This window comes from Rosa rugosa, chromosome 1 (assembly GCF_958449725.1).
Source record: "Rosa rugosa chromosome 1, drRosRugo1.1, whole genome shotgun sequence".
Lineage (NCBI taxonomy): Eukaryota > Viridiplantae > Streptophyta > Magnoliopsida > Rosales > Rosaceae > Rosa > Rosa rugosa.
The window spans coordinates 7,727,623-7,742,191 of record NC_084820.1 but is presented as its reverse complement, the minus strand read 5'-3'; the positions used below and the strand labels follow the sequence as shown (position 1 = coordinate 7,742,191).

Genomic DNA, 14,569 nt, shown 5'->3' with positions numbered 1-14,569 from the left:
ACTGAATCGGTGGTCGATAAGTTTCTTGCTTTTGAATGTCTAAAGGCCTATGAAATCTTATCAAATATTGTGGAGACTATAAACATCAATAAATTATCAAGCCTTTGGTGAAATGAACACGGAATACTTATGTTTAAACTCATTTGAGCACTTGAGTGAGGCTTAGGAGAGGGGTTGAGTACGTACGACTTCCAACTTCTTAATATCATTCAGATACTGATGATTGACGGGATTAATTAGCTGGATCAGATCGATATGCATGCTCTTATCTATTTACTTGAATAAATCACCATTTCCGAGTCATGAAATAATCAACACTTTGTTCACGTTCTTCACAGTTCTTCACATCTGATCGAGCAGATTCTCATGTTGGGACACATGCATACTACAGATTAAAACGGTAAGCTTTTGAGTTGTATTGGCACGTCCAAAGATGTGAGGCAGCCTCTAGAAATGGGACGTAAAGTGATGAATATGGAAGGCAACGTCACTGATAGACTATAAAGAAGGTGAATTATTGCCTGCACAATGAAGCAATATATTTTCCCATTGAAGAAAAGATAAACCAATTATTGATCGGAGTGCTATCCCCTAAATTGTTTACATAATTCGTTATAAAGATTACTTTTCATTGAGCAAGTGTAGGCGATTTCCGTCACTTTAAAAAGCTTTCTCTTACATACAAAGAATAAAAGCACGATTGCCTGCACAATGAAGCAATATATTTTCCCATTGAAGAAAAGATAAACCAATTATTGATCGGAGTGCTATCCCCTAAATTGTTTACATAATTCGTTATAAAGATTACTTTTCATTGAGCAAGTGTAGGCGATTTCCGTCACTTTAAAAAGCTTTCTCTTACATACAAAGAATAAAAGCACTGTTTAAGTAAAATATATTCGAGAGAGAATTGTAGAGAGAGATGTGTATTATTATTGAGAATAGGAGCCCTATATATAGGGATTACAAAGTACTAGTTCTAATGTTATAAGGAATACCAATCCGTGTAGGATTGGGAAATCTAGAACCTTCTCTCCTATTGCTACTCCTAGTTTGATAAGGCACACTAAATCGATATTCCTTCAACACTCCCCCTTGTGCCGCTTCAAACTTGGTGGTGACGCTTCATCCGTTGCCTCGTTAAAAACCTTGCCAGGTAACAAAAACCCTGTGGGATAAAAATAACCCTGGTCGAAGGACAAAAAGAGCACAACACGTCCTTCACTCTTCGAGATCGAACATGTAGACATCATAACTCCCCCTGATGTCGATATCTCCCCCTGATTGCTACAATCGTGGGAATTCAGATAACTTTCTCAATCCGATGCTCTTCACATGTTTCTCGAAGGTGGATTTAGGTAACGACTTAGTGAATAAGTCCGCTACATTATCCTCTGATCGGATTTGATTCACTTCAATCTTTAGAAGTGATTGTTGTTGCTGATTATAAAAGAACTTAGGCGATATATGCTTGGTGTTGTCGCCCTTGATGAAACCTAACTTCATTTGTTCAATACAAGCTGCATTATCCTCATAAATGCATGTAGGTTCATCTGTGGTAGACTTCAAACCACAACTTCCTTGAATATGTCGAATCACAGACCTTAGCCATATACATTCACGAACGGCTTCATGTAGAGCAATAATCTCTGCATGATTCGAGGAAGTAGCAACAAGGGTCTGTTTCGTAGACCTCTAAGATATCGCAGTGCTTCCCATGGTAAAGACATAACCAGTTTGGGAGCGACCTTTGTGAGGGTCAGAGAGGTACTCTGCATCAGCAAATCCCATCAAAGCATCATTGTCGTTTTGATGGAGGGGAGTAGTGTGAGGCCGGCCACCCTTGGTGTTGGTGGCGGCGTCGACGGCAATATGGCCGGCCACTTTGTCATGGTGGACGATGGCTCCATGCCTAATGGGGTCCGATCCCATTCTTCCGTCATTCCTCTTCTCTCTGTAGGGATAAAATAGGCCGATATCAATCGTACCTCCTAGGTATCGAAAGATTGTCTTTACACTAATCCAATGGCGGCGTGTTGGTGCAAAGCTATGTCGAGCTAACAAGTTCACTGCAAAAGAGATGTCTGGTCTTGTGCATTGAGCTAAGTACAATAATGCGCCTATTGCACTTAAATAGGGCACTTCGGCCTCTAATGGTTCTTCGTCCTCATCCTTTGGACGAAACGGATCTTTTCCGGGCTTAAGACTACAACCAATCATGGGAGTACTCACAGGCTTTGCTTTATCTTCATTAAAGCGCCTTAGGATTTTCTGAGTATATGCAGACTGATGGATCAAAATCCCATCACTACGGTGCTCGAGTTCTAAACCGAGAAAAAACCGTGTTTTCCCAAGATCTTTCATCTCAAATTCGGATTTCAAGTATTTATCAGTTTCCTTCAACTCATCTAGAGTTCCAATTAGGTTCATGTCATCGACATAAACTGCTATGATTGCAAATCCGGAACTTGTTCTTTTAATGAACACGCATGGGCATATTTCATTGTTAATATATCCATTCCCAATCAAGTAGTCACTTAGACGGTTATACCACATCCGTCCGGATTGTTTTAATCCATATAGTGAGCGTTTTAATCTTATTGAAAACGCGCTCCGTGGTTTAGAGCCACTTGATTTGGGTAATTGAAGTCCATCTGGAACCTTCATATATATCTCTGAATCTAGATCCCCATAGAGATATGCTGTAACCACATCCATAAGCTGCATGTCAAGTTTTTCGGAAACTACCAAACTGACAAGGTAGCGGAACGTTATAACGTCCATTACGGGAGAATATGTCTCCTCGTAGTCGATTCCAGGGCGTTGTGAGAAACCTTGCGCCACAAGGCGGGCTTTATATCTTACCACCTCATTTTTCTCATTACGCTTTCTAACAAAGACCCATTTATGGCCAACAGGCTTTACACTTGGGGGTGTCGATCTGCGTTACAGGCCCAAATACCTGTCTCTTTGTTAGTGAATCCAATTCAACCTGGATCGCATCTTTCCATTTAGGCCAATCTGCTCTTCGTTGACATTCTTCAACAGAGCGAGGTTTGATATCGTCATATTCTATAATTCCTTTTGCAATATGATATGCAAATGCATCATCAATCGCCATAGAATTTCTATCCATCATCTCATGTACACTAGTGTAATTTATGGAGATCTCTCTATTCTCTAGAGTTGGTTCTGACATTTGAGCGTCCCCTAACGATGTCTCTTGGACATAACCATAATCCGGAATATTCTCATGAGATGGATTATTCACATCGATGATTAATGGATTATTTTGTGCCAAACTCGCTTTCTTTCTTGGGCGAGAATCCATCGAACATATGGGCCTCCCGCGCTTCCTGGCAGGAGCCATGGGCCTAGCCAAAACGTCACCATCACTGTGAGATGGGACGTTGGCGCCATGCTCATATCCTCTTGAGTTGGCGTCGTGTCCTCTAGTTTTAGGGACATTAATCCTTGCAGGCACGTTTGCAGCAGGTATGTGTGATCTCGTCACTTTAGAGATATCAGAAAACGCATCAGGCATCGATTCTGCTACGTTCTGAAGATCGAGAATTCTCCGCACTTCAATTTCGGACTGTGCGGTTCGGGGATCAAGATGAGACAGAGTGGGGACAGACCACGACAATTCTTGTCGTTCCTGTTGAACATTGATGTTCTTATCTCCCCCTAACGACGGGAAGACTGTCTCATCGAAGTGACAATCCGCAAATCTAGCGGTAAAGAGATCGCCTGTCAAGGGTTCTATGTAGCGAATAATCGTTGGAGAATCATATCCAACATAAATGTCTAATCGTCTTTGAGGACCCATTTTGGTGCGCTGTGGTGGCGCAATTGGCACATAAACTGCACACCCAAATATGCGTAAGTGTGAGACATTAGGCTCATACCTAGTCACCATCTGGGACGCAGAAAAGGGTTGAGTGGCAGTGGGCCTCAGACGAATAAGCACAGCTGCATGCAATATTGCATAGCCCCAAGCAGAAATAGGGAGATTGGTGCGCATTACCAATGCCCTAGCGACCATTTGTAGTCGTTTTAATGGTGGCTTCTGCGAGACCATTTTGGGTGTGAACATGAGGAACAGGATGTTCAACATTAATCCCAATGGACATGCAATAATCATCAAAAGTCTTTTATGTAAACTCTCCAGCATTGTCTAATCTTATAGACTTAATAGGATGATCAGGGTGGTGAGCCCTTAACTTAATTATTTGTGCTAGGAGTTTAGCAAATGCAGCGTTCCTTGTGGATAATAGCATGACATGTGACCAGCGTGTCGATGCATCAACCAATACCATAAAATATCGAAATGGTCCGCATGATGGTTGAATAGGTCCACAAATATCACCTTGGATTCTTTGCAAGAATGGTATATTTTCTTTGGTGTCCTTTGCATAGGATGGTCTCGATCCTAACTTTGCTAAAGAGCAGGCTTTGCAGAACGAATGATGGGTTTTAGAAACAACCAATGAGGATTTTGGTTGAGCCACAAAATCACAAGTGACTTTAGAAGTAAAAGTTGGAGACAAAGGAGCCTTGGTGGCGTCGATGCCACCCTGAGGCCGCAGGGGGAAGGCGGCGCCGGCCAAGGATGGCTGGATTTGGGGGTGAACGGTGCTGTGAGGCGCAGGGGCTCCTTCGGTGTCCAAAAACCGAGTTTTACTTCTTTTCGTTCTAAAAAAAGGGATGTCCGTGTGAAGTATTTAATATACGGATCATCATGTCACGACCTGGGTGTCCCAAACGGTCGTGCCAAAGCCTATATGTGTCGGAATCCCATAAATCATCTCTCATGACATGGTTGGATTCAATGACTCGAATAGTGGTTGCATTCAACCCACTAGAGCGACACATAAGTTTCTCTAAGACTTGTTTATGTCCGTAGTCATTAGAGGTGATGCAAAGGAACTCTTGTCCATTCTCACAATGTGTTTCCACATGAAAATCATTGGCACTTACATCTTGTAAGTAATAAAGTTCGAAAAATATGTCCATGACATGAGATAAAATCAATCGATACTTTATTAATAATAGCCAATGATTACATCAAAGTTTCTTGACCAAAATCTAATCCAACATAAAAATCAAACCGTAGACAAATCGTAGTCACTCAATCCGTTCGGTAATTTCAATTTGGTTGTGACCAGGTAAGGTAAGGCGAGATTTTGGTGGAGCGTTGCTCACTTTTAAAACCGTTCTCTCAGATCAAACCTTGCCTAGACATCACAATTACTCTTGAGTATGCCTAGAGGGAAAGAGTTAATACAATAAGTCATTTTATTGATTTAAGGCATAATTGCCATTACATAATTCTTGGAAATATAAAAATCTGCGGCATTTTGTCTTCATCGCCAGATTTAAAGTCTTTGTGAACTCGATGTCTTGATCACCATGATGCGACTACCTTCGTAGGTACATTGCAAATTCAGGTCCATTGATCAGACGTTCCATATCAGAAATAGACACCATGAAGAGGATTCTCCCTTGATTGAGGCGCATTGGAGCAATATGCATAGTCCCTAGGACTGGTGGCGTTGGAAAGTGATGCCCATGGCCAAAGTTGGCTCCATGGTTTCCAACCCTATTTCCCTCAAAATCACGCCTCATACGGTCGTGAGATTGTCGCCTTGAGCGATTACCTTCTTGAGCATTTCGATCGTATAGATCATGACGTCTATGGTGACTTTCTCTAGCCATAGGACGATGCTCTTGATAGTTATCTTGAAGCCTATCAAATCTTCTTTTCACAAGTTCATTGCCATGTCTTTCAGTAGTGGCCATAGCTTCAATAAGCTGTTGAAAACTTGTGATCCGTCTTACATTTACATGAGTCCGGAGTAAGTCAGAGGACCTCATAGCATAGACGGGGAAGGTATTGAGGGTTTTCTCAATCAATTGATCTTCTGTGATTGTTTTTCCACAGAGACGCATCATTGCTCTGATGCCGAGAGCTTCCGAATAAAATTGCATGACAGTGTCAAATTCAGAGAAGCGAAGATCTTTCCATTTTGCTTTTGTATTCGGAAGTATGGAGTCACGAACATTGCCATATTGTTCGCGAAGCGCATGCCAAAGCTTTATGGCGCTATCCTCATTTATGAACTCAAACTATAGGTCACTATCCATGTGGCGTTTCATGAAGGCAAGTGCCTTGGAATTATCTTTCTCAGTTTGAGGGTCTGGAGCTGTTTCAATAGGACAAAGCTCTTGGATTGTATGCAATAAATCACGGACAATAAGGTGGATCACGACATCAGTGACCCAAATTAAGTACCTTTTGCCTGCATAATCCAATGGAACAAAATCGAGTTTGTTCATGTTTGACATCCTGAAAGATGAAACAAGAACAAGTTAGTTTCGGAGTCAATGCTTCCACGAAAACTAATATAAATAAGTTTCCGAGCTATGCTACCAAGAAATCGATTTCCAAGAATAATTGGATTAGACCGAAACAATGATGTTTGAATGGTCAAAATAGATGCTCACGAACGCTCTTAGTCCGTAGCATACGAACGCTCTTAGTTCGTTAAATCGATGCTTACGGACGCTCTTAGTCCGAAGTCTTACGAACGCTCTTAGTTCGTTAATTGCGTGAATCCCCACGATTCCGCTTTTCAAGAATCGAACCCACATTATAAGAAAGGTGGGATGTAGAAGAAGGGAGGTTTTCAAGTCCCCGAGAAAAGAAGAAATATTTGAATTATAGGAACTTCAAAACTTACTCTTGAATACTTACTTGTTGGTTTTGGATCACGCGTGTGTCGATGCAGGCGTGATGGAGCGAAGCAATCTGAGTAGAGGCGTGCAGCGAATGCGGGGCAACAGGGGCTGCGGTGGTAGTAGTGGTGCAGGAGTAGCGGAGGCAAACTGCAGGGGCAGCAGCGTGCGCGGGGCAGCAGTGGGCGCACGGGGGCGCAAACGAGCAGCAGAGTTGCAGGGACGCTGCAGGGGCAGAGTGGGGTGGACGCACGGGAGCGGGGCTGCTGTGATGTGGTAGGGCTAGCTCGGGCTAGGTGGCTTCGGCAGATTTTGGTGAAGAGGATTGATTGGGTTTTGTTTTTGGTTTTTGCTTTTTGGCTAGAGTCGTGCTGATAACGTGTTTAAGTAAAATAGATTCGAGAGAGAATTGTAGAGAGAGATCGATGTGTATTATTATTGAGAATAGGAGCCCTATATATAGGGATTACAAAGTACTAGTTCTAATGTTACAAGGAATACCAATCCGTGTAGGATTGGGAAATCTAGAACCTTCTCTCCTATTGCTACTCCTAGTTTGATAAGGCACACTAAATCGATATTCCTTCAACAAGCACGACGTTTTATTAAAACACATAGATTGATATTTGAATATACATGGTGGGATCTTTCAATTTTTTTTTGATCTGAAGTTGTCTTTTTTTGTATCTTTTCTATTGGCATAAAGGGAATAGACGTGGTGGGATCTTTCAAATTTTTTTTTCGATCTGAAGTTGTCTTTTTTTGTTTCTTTTGTATTGGCATAAAGGGAATAGACATGGTGGGATCTTTCAAATTTTTTTCGATTTCAAGTTGTCTATTTTTGTTTTCATTGTTTTTTTTTTTTTTTTAAATAGAAGTTTAATTCATTAGATCAACAGCCAAAAGGTTAGAGTCTACCATAACTTACATAAGCAAAATTCGGCAAAAAAAATCCGAACTAAACTATCTAAGTTAGAGCAGATCATTAAAATATCTAGGACGCTCACATTTAAGCGAGCCTATTGAAAAAACCTCGCCTCCTACGGAATAGAAATCATTCAACTAACCCCCATTTGCCAATCACGCAATTGTGGTACAAGCAAGAGACTAGAAACGTCATAGAAGAGTCATAGAAGTTAATTCAACCTCACACTAGTCAATACCCTAATAAAACATTAGAGCCCAAAAAGGCAAAAACAGGCCCAACTGGCCTCAACATGAGCCCAAGCTCGTAGACCCAAGCCCAAGTCAGATCTTGACTAGCAGGAGGGTTCCCCTGCATCTCCACCATCGGCATGGTTTCTGGTGGCCGGCCTATCCACCCCATCAGCCGCCAAATGAAATAGTCGTCGATCAACAGTGCCACCACCAGATTGCTCCGGCAACACCCTTTGTCGTCGACGAAAAAAAGATCGGCACTGATCCTTCAAATACCGCCTGGTCTGCTTCTTGACGGCTCTAACCCGCAAATTGCCTCCGAGCTTGAGATCTGCAATCCAAGCCAGAGAACCTGTCCTCCATGACGAAGGCTTTTCCTCACCCAATTCTAAGAAGAGGAGTCCCGACTACACCGTCGCTAAGCACGACGACAGAGTCTGCCGCCGCTGCTATACTTAGAAACCCTAGGTTTCTGCTAGGTCTCTATATTATAGAACTGTCTAACTTGACTTTTTGTTTCTATTGTATTGGCATAAAGGGAGTGTCTCTATATATGTTTTTATTTTTTTGGGATCTTGACCTGATGCCCAAATTTGGGTCAAGGTACTCCCACTTACTCCACAAAGATAATTTTATCCTCATTTACCCAATTTAAGGATCAAATGACAATTTTACCCAGCCTAATTAATAGGCTACAAACTCTATCATTGATTTCTCTCTCCACTCTCTCTCTCTCTCTCTCCCCGATTGGCGGTGTGCTGACTCAGTGGCCGTCATCGTCAACCTCGAGGAGCCTTAGAGAGAGAAGATGCGACCAATTGTCGTTGCTCCAGTCAAGCTCATAGCCGGTGACGCTTTTGGATGACTTCGTAGGCCAACTGAGAATCGTCATCAACAGCGGCTCTGAAGAACACTGATAGGAGGATGATGAGCCGTGGTAGGGCACGAGTTCCGGCAATAGTAGCTCCAGATTCAACGTTTCGGTTTTGCCACCAAAACTGTGTGTACGCATCAAATTGAATAAAACTTGGGGAATTACCTGAGATTGGGAAATGGATTCAGGTTTGGGGGCTCGCAATCCTCGGCCTTGCATAAAGATGCTGAGCTCGCAGGAGGGCATCGTTTCGGTGGAGAATCCCCGTCGATTAAGTTCGTGGAGGCGCCGGCCATGGATGGATTATTCCTGGGAATTGAAGATTACGGTCTTGCGGGCTGTGGTCGGTCTGTTTTCCAAGATGGAGGTGTTGGTGGCAATGCAATCAGGCTTTTACAGAGTTGAGTGAGGAGATAACACATTAGATACAGTAAAGGTTATTGTTTGTTTTGATGAAACTTTTTGGTAAGTTGGCATCAGACTAATATATTGTTGTATATGTGTTGGTATCTGATTACAACCCAACTCTAGCATTTTACTTCCTCTGTGGTTGATTTTATCGAAAAGTATGAGAAAATATGTAGAAATGATGTTTTAATTCTAGTTATGTAATAGAATAGCATCTGTTTGGTAGATTCGTGACTAACTATACTAATGTTTAGCCGATGTAATTATTTGGTGGGGCAATAAACAATTTATTGGGGGGTAATAAATTTTCTATTGGGGGGCAATAAACTTTCTATTGAGTTTTAATATTCTCCAGTGACCTATGAGATTTCCGACAACCTCTTTAGAGATATCCGGCGAGGTTTCCGGTGACCGGTGTCAGGATTCCAGCGACCGAAGTCCGGTGAAGTCTCCGATGACTTCTCTCTCTAAGTGACAAAGAGAGGGAGGGTAAAATTGTCTCAAAAATAAACAAAAAACAATAAAAAAAAAACTTAATTGGGTATTAGGGCAAAAAATATGTAATTTGTTGGATAAGTGGGCAATCTTATAAGATGTTTGGGTAAGTGTAGCTCAAATTTGGGTAAAATGACATTTTCCCTTTTTTTTTAAAGGGTGTCTTTAAGGTAATTATATGCATGTCATACATTAACATACTGTAGAATTTCCTGTCTCTATATATATTTTGTTCTTGAGGAGTGGTCTTGTTCCTCCCGTGAGTGAAATTTATGCATTCATTATATGTTTATTGATATGGAAATAACTGAAAATGACCTAAATAGTCTAAAAGGGGAAGTTAAGTAAGAGCTCAACAAATAGGAAACTCAAACTGCGATTTCTTCGTCCTTAATTCTAGGGCATCAGGGTATTATTTATTTTCTTGTTTACTTGTTCTAAGTTTGAATTTTCAAGCTCTTGGACCTATATATATGAGGAAACCTTCCTATTATTTACAACTTTGAACTTTCCTTGCTTCTGCATGTTCTGCCACTAACGTGGTAACTTCATTTGTTTAGTGAAGAATAAAGAGGATAAAATATATACCATATATGCAGACTATGCAGTAGTACATTGCTTGAAGCATGAAAATGAAGCAAATAAATCGCCATTTCAGCCCCAAAAGAGTCAAATTAAGGAGACTTTAGGTTATTGGTTGGTGACAGGTCAATTAGAGTACTGTTAGATATAGTTAGGCTGTCTGATAGGGTTTCCAATAATTCAAAAACAAAAAATTACAATGGAATCTGAATTTTTAATATCCACCAAATTTTTAGTAAATCTATAAAGTGATTAGTTTGTCGATCGTGCAATGTTATCGAACTTGTATTTCAGATCGATAATAAAAAATAAAATAAAAATACTTCAAAGAAATTTCTTTATATAAACAGATTCCTAACTTTGCCATTCAACTGCGATCCAAATGGGGATGAGGATTAACTTGTCGTAGTTGATCCAGTCTACTCCAAAAACTAAACATGTAAAGAAAAGAACATAAAATATATCGTATATAACAAATTATCACACATGCAAAGTCTGCAAAAGCTCAGCAGACTTTTTCTTCCCATCACTAGTTTACTGCAAGTATCCAAGTGACTCACGATATCACTAAACAAATAACATATAACTAGGAATAAAATTTGGTTCAAGTGGTATAAGTACTTTTTCTTCCCACCTTAACTCCAAGACCATCTTATACTCTTCCCAACTATAATCACAGTGCCCAAAAATGGAGTCTCTTTCTTGGGCTATTTCAATCCTAGCAGTGATCTTAGCTACTCTGACCCTCCTCTCAAAAGTTTTCCTCCCCAAAAACCACAAACTGAATCTGAAATTTCCACCCGGTCCAAAACCCTGGCCGATCATTGGCAACCTTAACCTCATTGGTCCTCTCCCTCATCAATCACTTCATAAATTATCCCAAACTTATGGACCAATAATGCAGCTTAAGTTTGGCTCCTACCCAGTTGTTATTGCTTCATCTCCAGAAATAGCAAAGCAAATTTTAAGGACACATGATCATGTATTTGCCTCCAGACCCCAAACTGCAGCTGGCAAGTACACCACTTACAACTACCTCAACATCACTTGGGCACCTCACGGCCCATATTGGCGCCAAGGCCGCAAATTCTACCTCTCCGAGCTATTCAACTCGAAGAGACTAGACTCTTTCGAGTACATTCGTGTGGAGGAAAATCGCGCTTTCACCTCGCGGCTATGTGCCTTGTCAGGCAAGCCAGTCACCCTCAAGGATCACCTCTCGCGCCTCACTCTCAGCATTATAAGTAGGATTGTGTTGGGGAAGAAGTACTTCAGCGTGTCTGAATCTGAGACTTCGATTGTGACACTCGACGAGTTCCAGCAGATGCTGGACGAGTTGTTCTTGCTTAATGGGGTGTTGAACATAGGGGATTGGATACCCTGGCTCGAGCTTTTGGACCTGCAAGGTTATGTTAAGCGTATGAAGGCTTTAAAGAAAAAGTTCGACAGATTTCATGACCATGTTTTCGGTGAACACAGGTCAAACAAGGAAGGTGTAAAGGAGTTTGTGCCAAAGGACATGGTAGATGTACTATTGAAGCTCGCTGATGATCCTAATATTGAGGTTAAGCTAAAATATGACAGTGTCAAAGGATTCACCCAGGTATGTATGTGTTTGTGTATGTATAAATACATTCAATCAATGAGACAAGCTAGTGTACTGGTGGGTATGAGATACCCTCATTTACAACTATTTGAACAAAAATTTACAAGTATTTGAACTAAAATTACAACATTGAGAACAAAAGTTACCATATTCATTTACACTATTTACATATAGTTAAACAAAAATTACAATATTGACAACGAATTTGTTCAAAAGCTTGTAAAAATGTCGTAAGAGGTGTAATTACCATTATTAGAACTAAGATTACAACATTGACAACGAATTTGTTCAAAAACTTGTAAAATGTCGTAAGAGGTGTAATTACCATTATTAGAACTAAGATTACACAAAGTAGGACTCAAATTACAACTTTGACAACAAAATTTGTTCTCACTTTTGTAAATGTGGGTATGAGATATCCACCACTACACTAGAATTTCCCTCAATTAGTTACTTCTTCATTCATCAATTAATTTTGTTTAATTGTATGATGTGACATTTATTTATTCAAATATAAGTTTATATATTATGAACCTTATTTATTTCTAAAACAAATTAGAAACCGACATATATCTTGACACATTGTTTATTTGAAATCAGGATTTAATAGCGGGAGGCACAGATACCTCAGCAACCACTGTGGAGTGGGCAATGTCCGAACTGATGAAACAACCACACCTCATTGAAAAAGCGACTGAAGAGCTTGACAGAGTAATTGGGAGAGAGAGATGGGTGGAAGAGAAAGACATAGCACAACTTCCTTACATAGATGCAATCATGAAAGAGACAATGAGGAAACACCCTGTTGCTGTAATGCTCGCACCACATCTGGCTCTTGAAGATTGCAAGGTGGAAGGTTACGATATTCGTAAGGGGACGAGAGTGTTCATAAACACATGGAGCATAGGGAGAAACTCATCAGTGTGGGAAGCACCAGAGGAGTTTAAACCAGAGAGGTTTCTGGGGAATTCAATTGATGTGAAGGGACATAATTTTGAGCTGCTGCCATTTGGTTCTGGAAGGAGGATGTGCCCTGGTTATAGCCTTGGACTGAAACTGATTCGGTCTAGCATAGCTAACATGCTACATGGATTCAAATGGAAATTGCCTGAGAATATGAAACCAGAAGATTTGAGCATGGATGAAGTTTATGGATTGGCAACACCAAGGAAGTTTCCACTTGTTGCAGTCGTGGAGCCTAGGCTCCCAATCCATCTTTATTAATTATAACAATGTAGCTTGCTTACAGTTTTTTTTTTTTTTTTGCTTTCCTGTATGGAGTGGGTAAATGTAATATTGTAATAAACCCCTAATGTAATAAATCATTCCACAGTGTCTGATATTCTACACCCCAATCTAATCTAAGATCAGAAACATTAATAATATAACTCTCTTTGTTCTAGCTAATCAAGCATTCAAGGCCTTATTTTTAATATTATCTTTTGTCAAACTAAAGTACCCCAATTATTTCAAAAAAAAAAAAAAAAAAAAAAAACTAAACTACCCCATTAGAGGGTTGATTTGCCAGGAAATCCACCGCCAAATCCATCTTTTGATTTCTTTATATGGGAAACTGATAAGTTCTGGACCTACTTATAAAATTCTCTCTTTCTTTCAGCGCAATTATTCAAAACTTTTTTTTTTTTGGATCAATTATTCAAAACTTTCTAGTATTGGAAAATCTCACCGTATATTTCTATTGATTGAGTGGGGACCCAGATTCCCCAACAAGAACCTAACTTAACTACTGGTATAGTGAAATTATCCCATTACTGACTGTATTTGTTGAGAGTCAAGGTATCAAAAAAGTCAGCAATCACCAAGTTTATACCAAAAACAGGATGGCGACACGTGTTCTAATTCTAATGGTCTGTTGATCAGTTATTACATATTAAAACTATACTGAACCATAGAGAATTAATGTCATTCATGGGACTATTCAAAAAAATGTCATTCATGGGGTCTCTATTATTTCCTTGTATTACAATGTGTGAATAGATGGAAAATTTCTCGAGCTTTCTTATGATTTGCGAATATTAGTTAAACATGTTTATTATATCGATGAAAGTCGATATTTATGTGTGTCTGTACTGATTTCTTACATGTGCTTAATGATTCATCTCATAGCCATGGTTATTCAGAGACTAAAATTCAATTACCAATGTAATTTTCTTTGTTTACTTTATATTTGATGTTAGGGCTAAAGTCTGTTTAGTCCATGTACTATGCCTCTCTCATCGTTTCAGTCCCTGACATTCCAATTTAATCTGAAAAGTCTCTGAGGTCTCAATTTCCGTCTAATAGGTCATTTCCGCGGGAAATTAGGAATTGGCCTTGGGTGAAATGTCCAATATAGCCCTCAGTTATTTTTTTTTCTTCCTTTTTTTCTTTTTCCTTTTTAATTTCTTTTTTCTTTTTCCTTTTTAATTTCTTTTTTCTTTTTCCTTTTTAATTTCATTTTTCCTTTTTTTATTTTTATTTTTTTCCTTTTTCCATTTTAATTTCTTTTTTTTCTTTTTTCTTTTTCCTTTTTAATTTCTTTTTTTCATTTTTTTCTTTTTCCTTTTTAATTTCTTTTTTTCCTTTTTTATTTCTTTTTTACCTTTTTTCTTTTTTCTTTTCCATTTCTTTTTTGCTTTTTAATTTCTTTTTTTCCTTTTTTATTTTTCATTTTTAATTTCTTTTTTGCTATTTCTTCTTTTTTTCTT

The 14,569-nt window shown here is 39.6% G+C and overlaps 1 protein-coding gene across 1 annotated transcript; it reads left to right on the top strand.

The window, feature by feature from the left end:
- The first annotated feature begins 10,895 nt into the window (after window positions 1-10,895).
- Window positions 10,896-13,221, top strand: LOC133727125 (trimethyltridecatetraene synthase-like). The gene is made up of 2 exons (XM_062154748.1): window positions 10,896-11,858; window positions 12,462-13,221. The coding sequence occupies exons 1-2, from the start codon at window positions 10,944-10,946 to the stop codon at window positions 13,083-13,085; spliced, it is 1,539 nt and encodes a 512-aa protein (XP_062010732.1). The 5' UTR covers window positions 10,896-10,943; the 3' UTR covers window positions 13,086-13,221.
- The last annotated feature ends 1,348 nt before the right edge of the window (window positions 13,222-14,569 follow it).

What these genes read in the sequence shown, in the direction of transcription:
- LOC133727125 (XM_062154748.1), top strand. Translation starts at nt 10,944, where the DNA reads ATGGAGTCTCTTTCTTGGGCTATTTCAATCCTAGCAGTGATCTTAGCT. An exon ending in GTGTCAAAGGATTCACCCAG is followed by an intron (nt 11,859 to 12,461) that starts GTATGTATGTGT and finishes ATTTGAAATCAG; the next exon opens with GATTTAATAGCGGGAGGCAC.